The 16,270-nt window shown below is 39.2% G+C and overlaps 1 protein-coding gene across 5 annotated transcripts in view; it reads left to right on the top strand.

Annotated features, from left to right (window-relative positions):
* PDS5A (PDS5 cohesin associated factor A) overlaps positions 1 to 16,270 on the top strand; it is a 154,927-nt gene that overhangs the window by 92,831 nt on the left and 45,826 nt on the right. For all 5 annotated transcript variants that reach the window (XM_025187940.2, XM_075930551.1, XM_025187941.2 and 2 more), the window contains 5 exons: positions 417 to 568; positions 3,493 to 3,606; positions 5,894 to 5,975; positions 6,919 to 6,967; positions 7,108 to 7,247. In XM_025187940.2, the coding sequence (XP_025043725.2) occupies positions 417 to 568; positions 3,493 to 3,606; positions 5,894 to 5,975; positions 6,919 to 6,967; positions 7,108 to 7,247 (537 nt within the window). The remainder of the gene's footprint in view (positions 1 to 416; positions 569 to 3,492; positions 3,607 to 5,893; positions 5,976 to 6,918; positions 6,968 to 7,107; positions 7,248 to 16,270) is intronic.

Raw genomic sequence — 16,270 nt, forward strand, 5'->3', positions numbered from 1 at the left:
GTACATAAATATTTGCATTTCTAATATAGTACACCCTGAAAGTACTAACGCTAGTTCATTAAGGTTTAATGTAATTCAATAAACTAAATTCAGGATTTGTCAGTCACAAGCCCTTGAATTCTCAGACTTCAGGACTAGCTGAGATGTGGAAGAAACTCTCTCTTAAAGTACATGTTGCACAATTGCAGGTTCATGAACTTCTTTGGAGAAGAAATTGGCTCTACTGATTTTTCCAGTGTAGATTATGTAGGAGACAGTAATACCTTACTTAATGAACATTTTATTCTGTTCTGAAAGCAACCAGGACAGAGCGTTTATTGCAACAGTCTGTTAACTTTGTCTTTTTCACTTCATTGCATTTAGTATCTACTGTGTATATTTCTGATAAATATTTATTAAACTTTTTTTCTCTTAAGTGGCGAGTAAGAAAAGAAGCTATGATGGGACTTGCCCAACTATACAAGAAGTATTGTCTTCATGCTGAGGCTGGCAAAGATGCTGCAGAGAAAGTGAGCTGGATAAAGGATAAACTTTTGCACATATATTATCAGAATAGCATTGATGACAAGTGAGTCAACTTAAGCATTCATAAGTTTAATTGTATAACTATAAGAAATATTCTGAAGAACAAAAGTGTACACTTTCCTGAAGAAGTTTGTTAGAAGATACTCATGGCACATTTTAAACATTAGTGCTGCAATTGTTGCAAATAATTTGGAATTAATTCAGCACTCCCCCACTCCAAATAAAGACATTGTACTACTTGTTCTAAACTATTTAGGATGATCAGGGGTTGTGGTAATTTTAATCTTGCCCTAAATTGCAGATTGGAGTTCGATGTGACTTTTTGACAGGACCCAAGCCTCCTTCCATGCACAAGATGGATAATACAAAGAATAAATCAATGTTGCTTAGTGAATGAGGTGGTTGTCTGTAGCATCCTTATCTCACTTGTTGCAAAAATTAGAATTGTGGAATAGATGATGAATGAGACAGAGGACTGAGAGATGATAAAGTGTGTGTCGCAGGTCATGGGCAACTGCACCTGTATTTTCCCCTCAGTGATTCAGCAAGGGCACCAACTTTTGGCTTTCAACTTCACAGCAGTTTTTCCTCTCTTGAGTGGAGACATGCACCTCCTTGCCTACTGGTATTCCCAGATTGGACAGTTCTTTGCCTTCATTGTGGTGTTCCCAGTGCAGACAGGTTGCCCAAAGATATCTGCTTGCTTTCTCTTGAAAGACAGATAATGGTGTAATTGCTGCAGATATAAGTTACCAGTTCTTCCGAGCGAGTTTACTTAAATCGTAAGGTAAATATTACAGAAGAAGCCTATTAAAAACAATAAAATAAACAATGCTATTTAAACTTACTACTGTTCATTCTAACTCTCACATGGGCTCTGGCAAGTGCAGTCTTTTAATACCTCACCCTAGGGACAACCTCATGACTTCAGCTCAGAACAAGCAACTTCATAATATATTCAGTTGCCTTTTTATACAGTCCAGGGATCTTTGAACAGGGGTTTCCAGAAACAACTAAGTAGTACACCCAGTGGAGAGACCCTTTGTATAGCAAAAGGTTAGCTTCAAAGGGAGAGAATTTGCATTTCCCTCATCTGTGTGTTTCTTAAGACTTTATATAAATTGTTCCAAAAAGATCTTTGAACTTCCTCATATTTTCCACTGATTGTATTAACCATGTTTTTCCGTTACTCTCACAATAGTACATAATAAGCATTTGCATCTGAAATGTAATGAGCTCCAAAGATGTTAGCCCTAAATGAGATTAAACTTCATAAATAAATTATATCTTCATTCCATAAGGTTTGCTCAGGATAATACAGAATATTGTGAGTCTGTCTCAGAATATTCTCATGGTTAAGGCCACTGAGCGCTGCTGAGGAGATGAGCTTTCTGTCCCTGCCATAGATTCCTTTTGTGATTCTGGGCAAATTGTATAGAGCTGTGAATGCTCATCCTCTCTGATAATACAGCAGTTTGATTTGGATGAGATGAACCAGTGTTGGAACCCAAAAGTCACTGAGTTCCAATCCTGGTTCTGCTACTCACTTGCTCTTTGGTGTGGTAAATGGTGTGGTAAATAATTGTATCTTTCTTGTTTCAGTTTCCCCATATTTAAATTAATGTAAGAATACTTACAACCCTCACATTTAGTGTTGTGGAGAGTTAACTTCTTAATGTTGTATAATATTTCAAGCATTTAGAGTACTATTAACATTTTGTCCTCTGAAAATCATGTCTTGTATGTGTCAGATTGGGAATCCAGTTCATGAGGTACCCAGTATTAGTGTAGTCTTTTGCTTTGATTACTGTAATCAAATTTTGGTTTTTCCCCTGGGACTTTGTTACTCTTATGTGAAAGTTTTCAGGGCTACATTTTGAAGGATGAGGATAAAAAGAGTTGTTGTATGACAGTCTCAATCCTTGAGCACTATCCATCCTTTCCAGTGAATAAAACTGGAGAGAAAGCAGGGAAATCGTATATGATCATGTGTATATTCTCTCTCTCTCTCTCAGGTTAAACATCAGCCTTACTTTTTATACTGTTTTCCATTTTAGAGCTTGATTTTTGCAACTTTAAAAATGTTTTTATGCAATTATATAACTGTATGATTTAAGATTTAAGCTTATCTGTTCTATAGTAGATGTTTCTGTATTTTATTTACGTATAATCTTATAAACTACAAGGACTATATTGGGAAGTTCTTTAATAAAAGTTTTCAAGTGCCAGTATAGCATAGAATCATAGAAATGTAGTGTCACTAAGAACGTTGAGAGGGTCAGAATCTCTGTTTTACAATTAATCTGAAAGTTTAGAAATTTAACTTTTCCCCACTTTGTTTTCCCTTCACTTTTTTTTGAAAAAAAGTATATCCTGGTGTATATTTATCATCTTTTCAAGTGTTGTTTGTTCTTAATTTTTATTATAAAGATCAGCATCTTTTAAATACATTGTTAATTTCTCAAATACTGTCCTTAGCTTTTGAGACATTTTGTTAATTCTGCCTTTTTCTTCAGCTTCTTACTGTATTCTTTTCTTATGTTTTTTTTTAACACTTTATGGGTGTGCATACTCTGCCTGTTCCCCTTTAGGTGAGAGTGGTGGCAAGGAGAGATCCTGAAACTTGTTGTGTGAAGAATCTAGAGGGAGAGAGGATAATTTGGTGGGTGTTTAAGGACCATGTTTCTTGGCATTGGACGGAAGGGGAGGAGACTTCATCTGGGCATTTCTTTTACACCTTTTGAATAGCAGTAGGAAGACCTGTGAAAGACAGTCAATGATCTTCTCCTTCTTTTAGCCTGGAGAAAATTCCAGGTGCCAGTATAACACAAAATAGAAATGTAGAGTTACAAGGGACCTCAAAATGTCAGGCTCTCTGTTTTCAATTAAGTTTGGAAATGTATAGTATTAATATATATATATATATATATATATATATATAAAATATAACTTCTCTCTTTTCTGCAGGTTATTGGTAGAGAAAATCTTTGCTCAGTATCTTGTCCCACATAATTTGGAAACAGAAGAGAGAATGAAATGCTTGTACTATTTATATGCTAGCTTGGATCCAAATGCTGTCAAGTGAGTAGAGTTAGCAAAGTAGGCTGCTTAGATGTTTTAAAAATGTATCTTTCTGTAGAGTCTTTTCCAACATATACCTTTTGATAGAAATCCATCCGTTTTTATTGTTAGCTTCCAGTCAAAGCATTTGTAATGATAAGGCTTGACAGTCTTGTGAATCAAGTAATTGAGAACCTTAACTCCTCTGGATTTAGCCATTAACCGCTGGTGAAATGAACTAAACTGATTTTTATTTATTTAATTATGTCTTACATTGGAAACTCCTCTGTGCCGGCACCATGTTTTCCATAGTGTGTGTATAGTATGTAATACCTAGATCCCCTACTCTGCTGTCACAAGATGAACAATGCAATAATAAATAATGAATCTCAGTATTATTTGCAATCATAGTTTTAAAGTATTTCAAGTACACATTTTTTATTGCTGGTTCCAGATGAATAATTACAAGAAAACAGGATTCCTTGATGTTTTTGAATATTTTGATCCAATTTTCATGTTTTAATAATGTAATAAACATGTTAGGGCTGTAATATGACTTTACAAACTCTTATAAAGTTTCCATATAGGTTGTTAGTATTGTGAAACTTCTGAATATTCAATGTGTAAATAGAACAGAATGCAAATAAATCTCTGGTTTGTGTGGATATGGGGAAGTGTGTGTGTGTGTGTGTGTGTGTGTGTGTGAGAGAGAGAGAGAGAGACACACATTCTGTAGTGTCTTGTCTATAGCATATTGGATATAGGTGGCTGAACAGTAGGAAGCTTGTGTTGTCTCTGGTTTCTATATGGTAACTAATGCAACTTGTTATAATCCTGGTATATTAGTATGAGGTTGTTACAATGGAGGATTGACTTTCAAGTGAATTTGTCTTTTGTATCAAACTTTTGTGGTATAAAGTGATTGATTTGTACTGAAAAGAAGAATGCTTGGGAGGACATGGGTGAAAGGATTAATTCAAGTAGAGGGACAGAGCTAGGGACAGGTTAGGAACCAAGATTCCCTCTGAACTATGTGACTGGCAGAGGGGAAAATTCCTCTAGCCCCAGCAGCAAGACCAGATTAGGAAAGGGACTTTAGGAGCTGTAGGCCAAAAAGCCCCTGTGTTTCTGGGCCAGCTCTTCCTGGCACATGAGAGAGGCGAAAGGCAGTGGCTGTGTGTGCTGCTGTTCCTTTCCCTCTAGCTGGAGATGCATCATTGCGAGTGCTGGGAAGTTCTGTCCCCAAAGCTCCAATTGGCCAGAAATTACGGCCAGTGGGAGCTATGCAGGGGGTGATGCCTGCAGTTGACAGCGGGGCAGCCTGGAGCAGCCTGTTCCCGCCTCATCCCCCACCAAACTGGAGCTGCCTCAGGTAAGTACTCCATACTCCAATCCCATACCCTGACTCCCTCCTAGACTCCACACCCTAACCCTGAGGTCCCCCTCCCCCGCATCCTAATTCCTGCCAAGACCCCCGCACCCTACCCCAGCTTACTTCCCTGAGCCCATTCATGCACTTCAGACTGCTGCTGTACCCCAAACATCTCATCCCCAGATCCTGCATCCCCAAGCCAGAGCCCTCTTCCCCTCCCCCCCCCCATGTCCCTCCTACACTCCAAACCCCTTGGCTGTACCTCTGCCACAGATCGTCCATGTGCAGAATGAGTTCTGTTATGTGCACTAATATGAAGGTGATGTGCCACATATCTTCTCCATATTGGTACACACAATAACACTCATTCTGCACACGGACATAAAAAATTAGAGGGAACACTCATAGGAACCTTAGCTTTTCTACTTTAGGTAGTTCACTATTTTTTAAATGAAATGCTCGGTTTTTTATAAGACCTTTTTCCCCCCCCCCCCCCCAAAATCTTCATTCTGATTTAGGGACGAAGAGTTGTTTCTGAGAAGGGGATTATGTTTATTTTTGTGGTTGAGGAGTTCCTTTAGTGTGTCTGGGTTTTTAAGACTTCATGGCAATTGAAAGCTCTCTCAAAAATAATGGACCAAGTTCTGGTTTCAATTTCACCAATATAAATCTTGAGCAACTCCACTGAAATCAGTGGAAATGTTCTGAATTACATTGCTGTATCTGAGATAATCACTATGCTTGTAATTGTAACTCCACTTGATGTAATATTAGATAGAATAGCATCTAATTTGCGGTATCTTACAGATGATGCATATGTGAAAAATATAAGCTCAGCTAATAATAATAGCATATGCTGTACTAACTCAATTACTAGCACGTTCTTACAGCATTTGAATGAACATGATTGTCACTGTTTTTCCCTCCCCCTCACAGAGCACTGAATGAAATGTGGAAGTGCCAGAATATGCTTAGGAGTCACGTGCGAGAATTATTGGACTTGCATAAGCAGCCTACTGTATGTTTTTTTTTTTAAAAACTTACTACTTTGTTATTAGAGCTAATTCATTTGCTTAATGATATTATTTTGCTGTTTTGGTTTACATTTATAAAATGTTCATCTTTCATTAAGTAGAAATAAACAACAGATAATTTTAAAATATCACGTTCTGTAAACAACTGTTTCAACTGTATGTATCTGTAGGCTTTATCATGAGTTGCTGTTATCCACTGACAACTTCTAAGGGGTTCAAAAAGCAACATATAACATTTTGTCAGTTTCTCACTTTTTGTCTACGTCACTGTAAAGTGTTTTAAGATTCTTAAATGGAAAATACTGTACCATCAAAGCAATGATAATTTGTTTATTTTAAAACAGAATTCAAACAGTGTTTTAGTAGCCTAGGACTGTTGCTTGAATTCTTCTTATAAACAGTATCCTGAAACTGTATATAAAAATTAATAATTTGTTCGTCATGTTTCAGATGTTTGTTACAGTTCAGTCTTATTACAAAAGTGGAACATGCACTACATATTAGTTTCACAGTTTTTTAATGTAATATTTTTTATGTATATCATTGTGCTTTCTTTTTAGTTTGACTGGGTTCATCTACACTGTACCTATAGCTTGAAATAAGCTATGCAATTTGAACTACGCAAATTGCTTAGCTTATTTTTAAGTGTATTTCGAAATAAACTGTTATTGCAAAAATGTCCCTTAATCCTCGTGGAATGAGGTTTACAGGGACATCAGAATAGCGAGCCCGTTATTTCAAAGGCTATTTTGAAATAACAAGCTTGTTTAAAAGACACGGAATAGCGCTGCTGTCTAGACGCACCCTCTGTTGTTCCAAAAATTGACTGGATGGCGCTATAACAAAAATAGCGATAGATCAAATTAAATGTGTAATAAAGCATAATTCCTGTAGGGAATGTCACTGATACATTTTTCTCCCTCATAGTCCGAGGCAAATAGTAGTGCCATGTTTGGAAAGCTGATGACCATAGCAAGTAAGTGCCTTAATTTGTTCTGTAAATTGTTGTTACAATATATCTGAAGATTGCATGATTACAAATATTAAAATAGCTAAGCTGTGTTGAGTTATAAATTGTAGGTTTATCTTATGTTTCAATTTTATTTAATAATGTAGAAAACCTTCCAGATCCAGGAAAAGCCCAGGATTTTGTGAAGAAATTCAATCAGGTTCTTGGGGATGATGAGAAACTTCGATCTCAGCTCGAATTATTAATCAGCCCAACCTGTTCATGTAAACAGGCAGATGTCTGTGTGGTAAGGATATGGAACAACTGAATTTTAAATGTAACACATTTGGGTTTCACTAACCATTCAGAGGTTATTGTCTCTCAAAGTACCTTAATGTGGGTTTATTTGACCTGTTTAGTTTTATATTTCATAAAATGTCTTTTTAGCTAACCTGTAAAGAGGTCTCCGATACAATTTAGAATCGAACGCCTAGTTACTAAGAGTACTTAATGTTGTTCCTTCTTTGGGGTGATGGCAGTCAAAATGACCTTTGCGATAGTGTGTGGGTTTTTTTGTGTGTGTGTGTGTAATGTTCTGTTAGTCTTGTTTATTATAGATCTCCTGTACTTTGTCTTCCAACTCTAATGAAGTGTTTTATGAATAACATAAAACCTATACCTACCTTATAGTTTTTTTGCTTCCAAGAACATTCGTTGATTGAATGTGCATTCTTTAATTGTGTTTTTATGAATGTCTACTCTTTGTCATTATTTCATGTAAAATAATTGTCAGAGTGCAAATTAGATGAGTCAGAGATGCTATTTCTTGGCTCTGCTGGTTTGGCCATTTTTTTTTTTTTTTACTGGAGGCATTTGTAGTCTAGAAAGTATGTTCCTGGACCTCTTAAAAGAGGTCTACAGTGTCGGATTGGTCACCTGTGATCCTGATTCGCTCAGTAGTAAACAGGAGCGGAGTGGAACGCAGGATCTGGTCTAAGAAGTAACTATAACAGGACCGCTTGGAAATAGTGACCATAATATAATAACATTTAACATTCCTGTGGTAGGAAGAACACTTCAGGAGCCCAACACTGTGGCATTTAATTTCAGAAAGGGGAACTATGCAAAAATGAGGAGGTTAGTTAAACAGAAATTAAAAGGTACAGTGACTAAAGTAAAATCCCTGCTAGCTGCATGGGCACTTTTCAAAGACACCATAATAGAGGCCCAACTTCAATGTATACCCCAAATTAAAAAATACAATAAAAGAACAAAAAAAGAACCACCGTGGCTTAAAACTGTGTAAAAGAAGCAGTGAGAGATAAAAAGGCATCTTTTAAAAAATTGAAGTAATTTCCTAGTGAGGTAAATAAAAAGGAGCATAAACAATGCCAAATTAAGTATAAAAATCTAATAAGAAAAGCCAAAAAGGAGTTTGAATAACAGCTAGCCAAAAACTCAAAAAGTAATAACAAAATATTTTTTAAGTACATCAGAAGCAAGAAGCCTGCTAAAAAAACAGTGGGGCCCCTGGATGATCGAGATACAAAAGGAGCACTTAAAGACAATCAAGTCATTGCTGAGAAACTAAATGAATTCATTGCTTCTGTCTTAATGGCTGAGGATGTTGGGGAGATTCCCAAACCTGACCTGTCCTTCATAGGTGACAAATCTGAGGACTTGTCACAGATTGAAGTGTCATTAGAGGAGGTTTTGGAATTAATTGATAAACTTAACAGTAACAAGTCACTGGGACCAGATGGCATTCACCCAAGAGTTCTGGAAGAACTCAGATGGGAAATAGCAGAACTGTTAACTATGGTTTGTAACTGATCCTTTAAATCAGCTTCTGTACCTAATGACTGGAAGATAGCTATTATAACACCAATATTTAAAAAGGGCTCTAGAGGCAATCCCAGCAATTACAGACCAGTAAGTTTAACATCAGTACTGGTCAAATTAGTTGAAACAACAGTAAAGAATAAAATTGTCAGATACATTGAAGAACATAATTTATTGGGCAAAAGTCAACATGGTTTCTGTAAAGGGAAATCATGTCTTATTAATCTATTAGAGTTCTTTGAAGGGGTCAACAAACATGTGGACAAGGGGGATCCAGTACATATAGTGTACTTAGATTTCCAGAAAGCCTTTGACAAGGTCCCTCACCAATCGCTCTTACATAAATTAAGTTGTCCTGGGATAAGAGGGAAGATCCTTTCATGGATTGAGTACTGGTTAAAAGACAGGAAACAAAGGGTAGGAATAAATGGTAAATTTTCAAAAAGGAGAGGGGTAACTGGTGGTGTTCCCCAAGGGTCAGACCTAGGACCAATTCTATTCAACTTATTCATAAATGATCTGGAGAAAGCAGTAAACAGTGAGAGTGGCAAAGTTTGCAGACAATACTAACCTGCTCAAGATAGTTAAGACCAAATCAGGTTGTGAAGAATTTCAAAAAGATCTCACAAAACTAAGTGACTGGGCAACAAAATGGCAAATGAAATTTAATGTGAATAAATGTAAAGTAATGCACATTGGAAAAAACAACCCCAACTATTCACACAATATAGAGGGCTAATTTAGCTACAACTAATCAGGAAAGAGGTCTTAGAGTCATTGTGGATAATTATCTGAAGATGTCCATGCAGTGTGCAGTGACAAAAAAGTCAAAAAAGCAAACAGGATGTTAGGAATCATTAAAAAAGGGATAGAGAATAAGACAGAGAATATCTTATTGCCCTGATATAAATCCATGGTATGCCCACATCTTGAATACTGCATACAGATGTGGTCTCCTCGTCTCAAAAAAGATATACTGGCATTAGGAAAGGCTCAGAGAAGAGCAACTAAAATGATTAGGGGTTTGGAGCGGGTCCCCTATGAGGAGAGATTAAAGAGAGTAGGACTTTTCAGCTTGGAAAAGAGAACACTAAGGGGGGATATGGTAGAGGTATATAAAATCATGAGTGGTGTGGAGAAAATAAATAAAGAAAAGTTATTTACTTGTTCCCATAATATAAGAACTAGGGGCCACCAAATGAAATTAATGGGCAGCAGGTTTAAAACAAAAAAAAAATGAAGTTCTTCTTCACACAGTTCACAATCAATCTGTGGAACTCATTGCCTGAGGAGGTTGTGAAGGCTAGGACTATAACAGGGTTTAAAAGAGAACTAGATAACCTCCATGAATTTAAGTCCATTATTAGCCAGTATGGGTAAGGAATGGTGTCCCTAGCCTCTATTTGTCAGAGGGTGGAGATGGATGGCAGGAGAGAGATTGCTTGATTATTACCTGTTTGGTTACTCCCTCTGGGGCACCTGGCATTGGCCACTGTTGGCAGACAGGATACTGGGCTGGATGGACCTTTGGTCTGACCCAGTATGGCCATTCTTATGTTCTTAGATGATGCCCTGTATAAACAGTTTCTCTTTCGTTTAAAAGGAAGGTTTCACTTTTTGTGGCCAATGGCAATACCAACATTCACAAAAAAACTTTCAATATGCACATCAGTCCCAATGGACTTCTAGTCTGAATGCTTAGTTGTTATAAAGGACAACAGAATATTAAGAATGAAAGAACTCCTTGGTTCTACTTGTTCCTTTGACATCTGCACTTTTAGGGAGCTTAGATACAATCATTTTATAATTTTAAGGAGCTAGGTACATAGAACCAAGAAGTAGGTCAGTTGGAAGTTTTCCATATTTAAGTTTTTGCCTCTCCAAATTTTGTGCAGTCAAGAGCCAAGTTTGCCTAGAGCCAGGTGTCCCCTGCTGATTTTTTTTAAAATGCAGCAAATTGTAGTTATATATTTTCAATACAGAAATGCCATTGCTCAGAGCAGTCCCATGCAGAGACCTGTAGTATCTGTATGCCATACATATATGTATTGAAGACGGTGGGAACTTTTAAGCTAAATTGTGAAACTGTAGATCAAACTTTGGCCAATTCAGTTTAAAATGTGTATTTTATTTTCGATTTAAAGTGTAAAAGAATGTCTTTATATGTATAAGCTCTAGGCTCCCTGACAGTACAGGCAGTCCCCGACTTTGCCAGAGCAAAGCCTCAGAGGCGCGGCACCCCGCTGCCGCTGCGGCTCTGCTCCCCATGTCCCTGGTCTGCTGGGGGGGGGGGGGGGGCGCAGCTAGTATGTCCCCCCCCCCCCCCCCCCCAGCAGACCAGGCTTTTGTTGTGGACCCTGGGGCAGAGCAGCTGGGGCGCTGCCGATTGGTCCTGCAGCACCCACTCTGGGCACTACTGGAACAACCCGGCAGCACCCCAGCTGCTCTGCCCCAGGTCCTGATTCAGCCACTGCTGGTCAGTTTCAGCAGTGGCTGAATCAGGACGCCTGGGGCAGAGCAGCTGGGGTGCTGCTGGGTTGGTCCAGTAGCGCCAAGGAGCGAGGAGCGGTGCTACCGGAGCAACCCAGCATCACCCCAGCTGCTCTGCCCCAGGCGTCCCCAAGTCAGCCGCTGCTGAAACTGACCAGCGCTGACTACAGGAAGCCCGAGGCAGAGTTGCTCTGCCCCAGGCTTCCTGGAATCAGCCACTGATCAGTTTCAGCAGCAGCTGGCTTGGGGTTCTTAAGTTGAATCTGTATGTAAGTCAGAACTGGCGGTCAGTTTCAGCAGCGGCTGAATCTGGACGCCAGTTCCGACTTACATACAGATTCAACTTAAGAACAAACCTACAGTCCCTATCTTGTACGTAACTCGGGGACTGCCTGTAATTAAACTTACAATCCTAACAGTAATTTAAATTTACTCTCAGAAATATCACCTAGCACCACAATACAGTAAGGAAAGTTAACTAACCAGCCAATGTATACTGCTGCAGCAAAACAAAACACAAAAAATCCTATTCAACCCCAAAAAAATCCATCATAAAAACACCTCCCCCCCCCCCCCCCCCAATCTTGGTCTTTATCATGAAACAACAAATACAAACTATTTCGGAACAGGTGGGGATCCAGTGTCAGAGAGTAGAGCCCTCAAAATATCATCCCACTCTGTTGCCTATCTCTTGTTGCAAGATGGGAATCAAATTTAACTGTCTCCACTGGACTCAGCTGTGATAGTATTCTATCAGGAGAATATATATCTGTGTGGATCCCGCTCCAGCTGCTCATTAAGCTTCTGTGCAAGAAGAAACTCTTTGAATAGCATTCTTTGCTGGGCCATCCTTGTATCACGAATGACCTTTGAGCTCTTCCCCCACCTGAGAGCATAAAAATCTTAAATTGTCTATAGCATTTTGTGCCATTCTCTTGAACTTATAATGGCATATTTGAAGCCCTTAGACTTCAAATTCTGTCCATCATGTAACAAATTCATTCTTTAGACTGTCATGAAGTGGGGGGGTTTGTTTGTTTGTTTTTTTGGTCTTGGTGAGAGCCATGTGGACTACTGTTGCTTGGTAGTACTTTTTCTAAAAGAACAAGTACATACAGGGACCCTTGGTGGAAGTTTTACCTCTTGAAAATATTAGTGAAAAAATCTTTAAACCCTGGTGTGATAGGGTGTACCAGCCCCGCCTTAAAGAGATGGTGGTAGTCTTGGATAATGACTCTGGCCGTTTGGCTGCCCGGCTCTGCTTTATAGGGAGCACAGAAGTGTCTTGTCAGAGGTCCTGCCCCTTCCAGGGCCACTTCAAAAATTAGTGAAAATTATTGCCCACCCTTGGTCTAGAATTATGAGTGATCAAAGCTTGCATAACATTCCTTCCTTTAAAGAATTTAAAGAATTCCAACATGCATAGTCTCATGGTTTAAAGAATTCCAACATGCATATTCTCATGGATCACGCATCTGCAATGTACTGTGTAAACAAGCCAGGACACAATCAATTTATGTAGGGCCTGGGGGGGGTGTTAGGGTAGTGGAGTGGGCTCAGGGCCAGTGTGCCAGCTGGGGTCTGGGTGGGAATTAGGGTGTGAGGTGCTTAACTGGGGAAGCTCCTGTTTGCTAGGGGGAGGAACAGGTGGCTCCACATGGCGAGTGCTGTCTCATGCTGACTTGCTGGCACCCCCTTTAAGAACAGATGTCTTACACATGACTATTACCAGGGCTTGACAAATAATGCAATCTCCTTGCCTGTAGCGAGTAGATTGCAACCAGGAAGAGCCGAGTTTGGGTGATCTGCGCAGCTGGCGAGCCCTGCCTATTACAATGTGATGTTCCTTATCCCCCAAGCAGCACAGGTCATTGATACGTAGAATTCACTTTGTTGTGTTAACCAGTATGGACTTGATATGTCATGCATCGTCTCCATAGTGATGCACATAACAAAGTTCATTAAAAATATAAAGGGAACACTGTTTGCATCATGGAACAAGAGACACAGTCTACTTTCTGATGGTAATAGAAATGTAGCCGTGTTAGTCTAGTCTTGCTGAAAAAAAAAACAGGACTATGTAGCACTGTAGAGACTAACAAGATGGTTTATTAGGTGATGAGCTTTCGTGGGCCAGACCCACTTCCTCAGATCAAATTGTGGAAGAAAATTGGCATGACTATATATACCAAAGGGATACAATCAAAAAAATGAACACATATGAAAAGGAGAAATCAAGTTTCAGAACAGAGGGAGGATGGGGGGGAGGGAGGTAAATGTCTGTAAGCTAATTATATTAGAGGTGATAATTGGGGAAGCTATCTTTATAATGGTTAAGATAATTAGCATCTTTGTTGAGACCTCGGCGTAAAGTGTCAAATTTAAGCATGAATGACAGTTCAGAGGATTCTCTTTCAAGTCTGGTGTTAAAATGTCTTTGAAGCAAGATCCAGGTAATCAAGTCATTGAGACAATGCCCTTTCTGGTTGAAATGGCAAGAAACTGTTTTTTCTTTGTGATTCTGTCTAATATCTGTTTTGTGTGCATTGATTCTTTGGCAAAGTGTCTGAGACGTTTGTCCAATGTACATAGCAGACGGACACTGTCGGCACATGATAGCATAAATTATATTTTTGGATAAGCAGGAATATGCATTCTTGATCTTATAACTGAATTGGTTAGGTCCAATAATGGTATCAGCAGAGTGAATATATGGACAAACGGGGTTTGTTGCAAGGGAAAGATCCTGGGTTGATATTAGTGTGGTTTGTCCTGTGGTTGTTGGTAAGAATCATCTCGAGGTTAGGTGGTTGTCTATAGGAGACTATGGGTCTGTCTCCCAGAGCCTCTCGGAGTTTAGTATCCTGTTCCAGTATAGGTTGTAGTTTATTGATAATGTGTTGGACAGGTTTAAGTTGGGGGCTGTAGGTGATGACAAGTGGTGTTCTATTGTTGGTTTTCTTGAGTCTGTCTTGAAGTAGATGGTTTCTGGGTATTGGTCTGGCTCTTTCAATTTGTTTTTTTATTTCTCCGGGTGGGTAATTGAGGTTTATAAATGCTTGGCAGAGGTCCTGAAGTTTCTGGTCTCTATCAGTGGGATTAGAGCAGATGCGGTTGTATCGAAGGGCTTGGCTATAGACGATGGATCATATGGTTGTTCTGAGTGGGAGCTGGAGGCATGTAGGTAACTGTATGAGTTGGTGGGTTTTCTGTAGAGAGTGGTGTCTAATTTACCATTGGTTATTTGTACTGTGGTATTCAGGAAATGGATCTTTTGTGTAGAATGGTCCAGCCTGAGATTGATGGTGGGGTGTAGGTTGTTAAAATCTCTGTGGAATGTCTCCAGTGTTTCTTGGCCATGGGTCCAGATCATGAAGATGTCATTGATGTAGCGTAAGTAGAGAAGGCATCAAAAGGGATGGGATCTGAGGAAACGTTGTTCTAAGTCAGCCATAAAGATGTTAGCATACTGTGGGGCCATGCGGGTACCCATGGCTGTGCTGCTGATCTGGAAGTATAAGTTGTCCTCAAATTGGAAATAATTGTGGGTGAGAACAAAGTTGCATAGGTCTGCTGTCAGATTGGCAGTAGTGTCCTCTGAGATAGTGTTTCTAATTGCTTGTAATCTGTCTTCATGTGGGATGTTGGTGTATAGAGCTTCTACATCCAAGGTAGCAAGGATGGTGTTATCGGGGAGGTTATCAATGTTTTGTAGTTTTCTTAGGAAGTCAGTAGTATCTCGGAGGTAGCTGGGAGTTTTGGTTGTGTAGGGTTTGAGAAGAGAGTCTACATGGCTGGATAATACAGTAGTGAGCGTGCCGATACCTGAGATGATGGGATGTCTGGGGTGTCCAGGTTTATGGATTTTGGGAAGCAGATAGAACAATCCTTGTCAGGGTTCAGAAGGTGTTTCTGTGTGGATTTGGTCCCAAGTAGATGTAGGGAGGTCTTTAACACCAGACTTGAAAGAAAATCCTCTGAACTGTCATTCATGCTTAAATTTGACACTTGATGCTGAGGTCTCAACAAAGATGCTAATTATCTTACCCATTTTAAAGATAGCTTCCCCAATTATCACCTCTAATATCATTAGCTTACAGATCATTAGCTTCCGCCTCCTCATCTTCGCTCTGTTCTGAAACTTGATTTCTCCTTTTCATATGGGTTCATTTTTTTTATTGTATCCCTTTGATATATATGGTCGTGCCAATTTTCTTCCACAATTCGATCTGAGGAAGTGGGTCTGGCCCACGAAAGCTCATCACCTAATAAACCATCTTGTTAGTCTTTAAAGTGCTACACAAGTCCTGTTTTTTACTTTCTGATGGAGTTTCCTGGTTTCGGGAAGGCAGTTTCAAATGTGCTAAGATCAGTATCCCAGTATATAAGTGTGTAGCTGTAAATAACAGATTTATTGATATGTTTGGGGTGGTTACTAGATCAGTGAAAGCAAGTGTGGTGATCCATGGGGTAGTTGTAAGGTTCCATTGTTGAAGCTGATTATGGTATAGAAGAAGTTGATGGTGGAACAAAAGTGGTCTAGAGAGAATTTGATAGAATTGTTATATTTGAACAGCCCAGCATAATCCAGATCCACTGGAGGCCCCTATACTGAAAATCTTTTGCTTAGTTCCATTAAATTTTTCCTTTTATCAATTTCAGCATGTCACACTCTATCCAGATTTTTAAAGAGGTTACTAAGTTCTTACTCCAAAAGTTAAGCCCCTCCAAAGAGAGATTCTTGCATCCCTCTACTGACTGCTCATCTCTTCACATCAAACATAAGCTATTTGTCTCACTGTTAGGTAGGATGAGCATAGACCATTAAAGGCATTATTCTCACATTTGCTATCAAGATACCGACTTCCCTTCCAGTTAACCCAAGATGCCAGCCTCCATGTAATTAAATGTTCAAACGAGCACCTTTGTATTTTCTTCCAGGCTGCCTCATACACATTGAACAAGTTCCCATACCCATTTGTAAACCTTACTCATTAT

This window comes from Pelodiscus sinensis, chromosome 5 (genome assembly GCF_049634645.1).
Source record: "Pelodiscus sinensis isolate JC-2024 chromosome 5, ASM4963464v1, whole genome shotgun sequence".
NCBI lineage: Eukaryota > Metazoa > Chordata > Testudines > Trionychidae > Pelodiscus > Pelodiscus sinensis.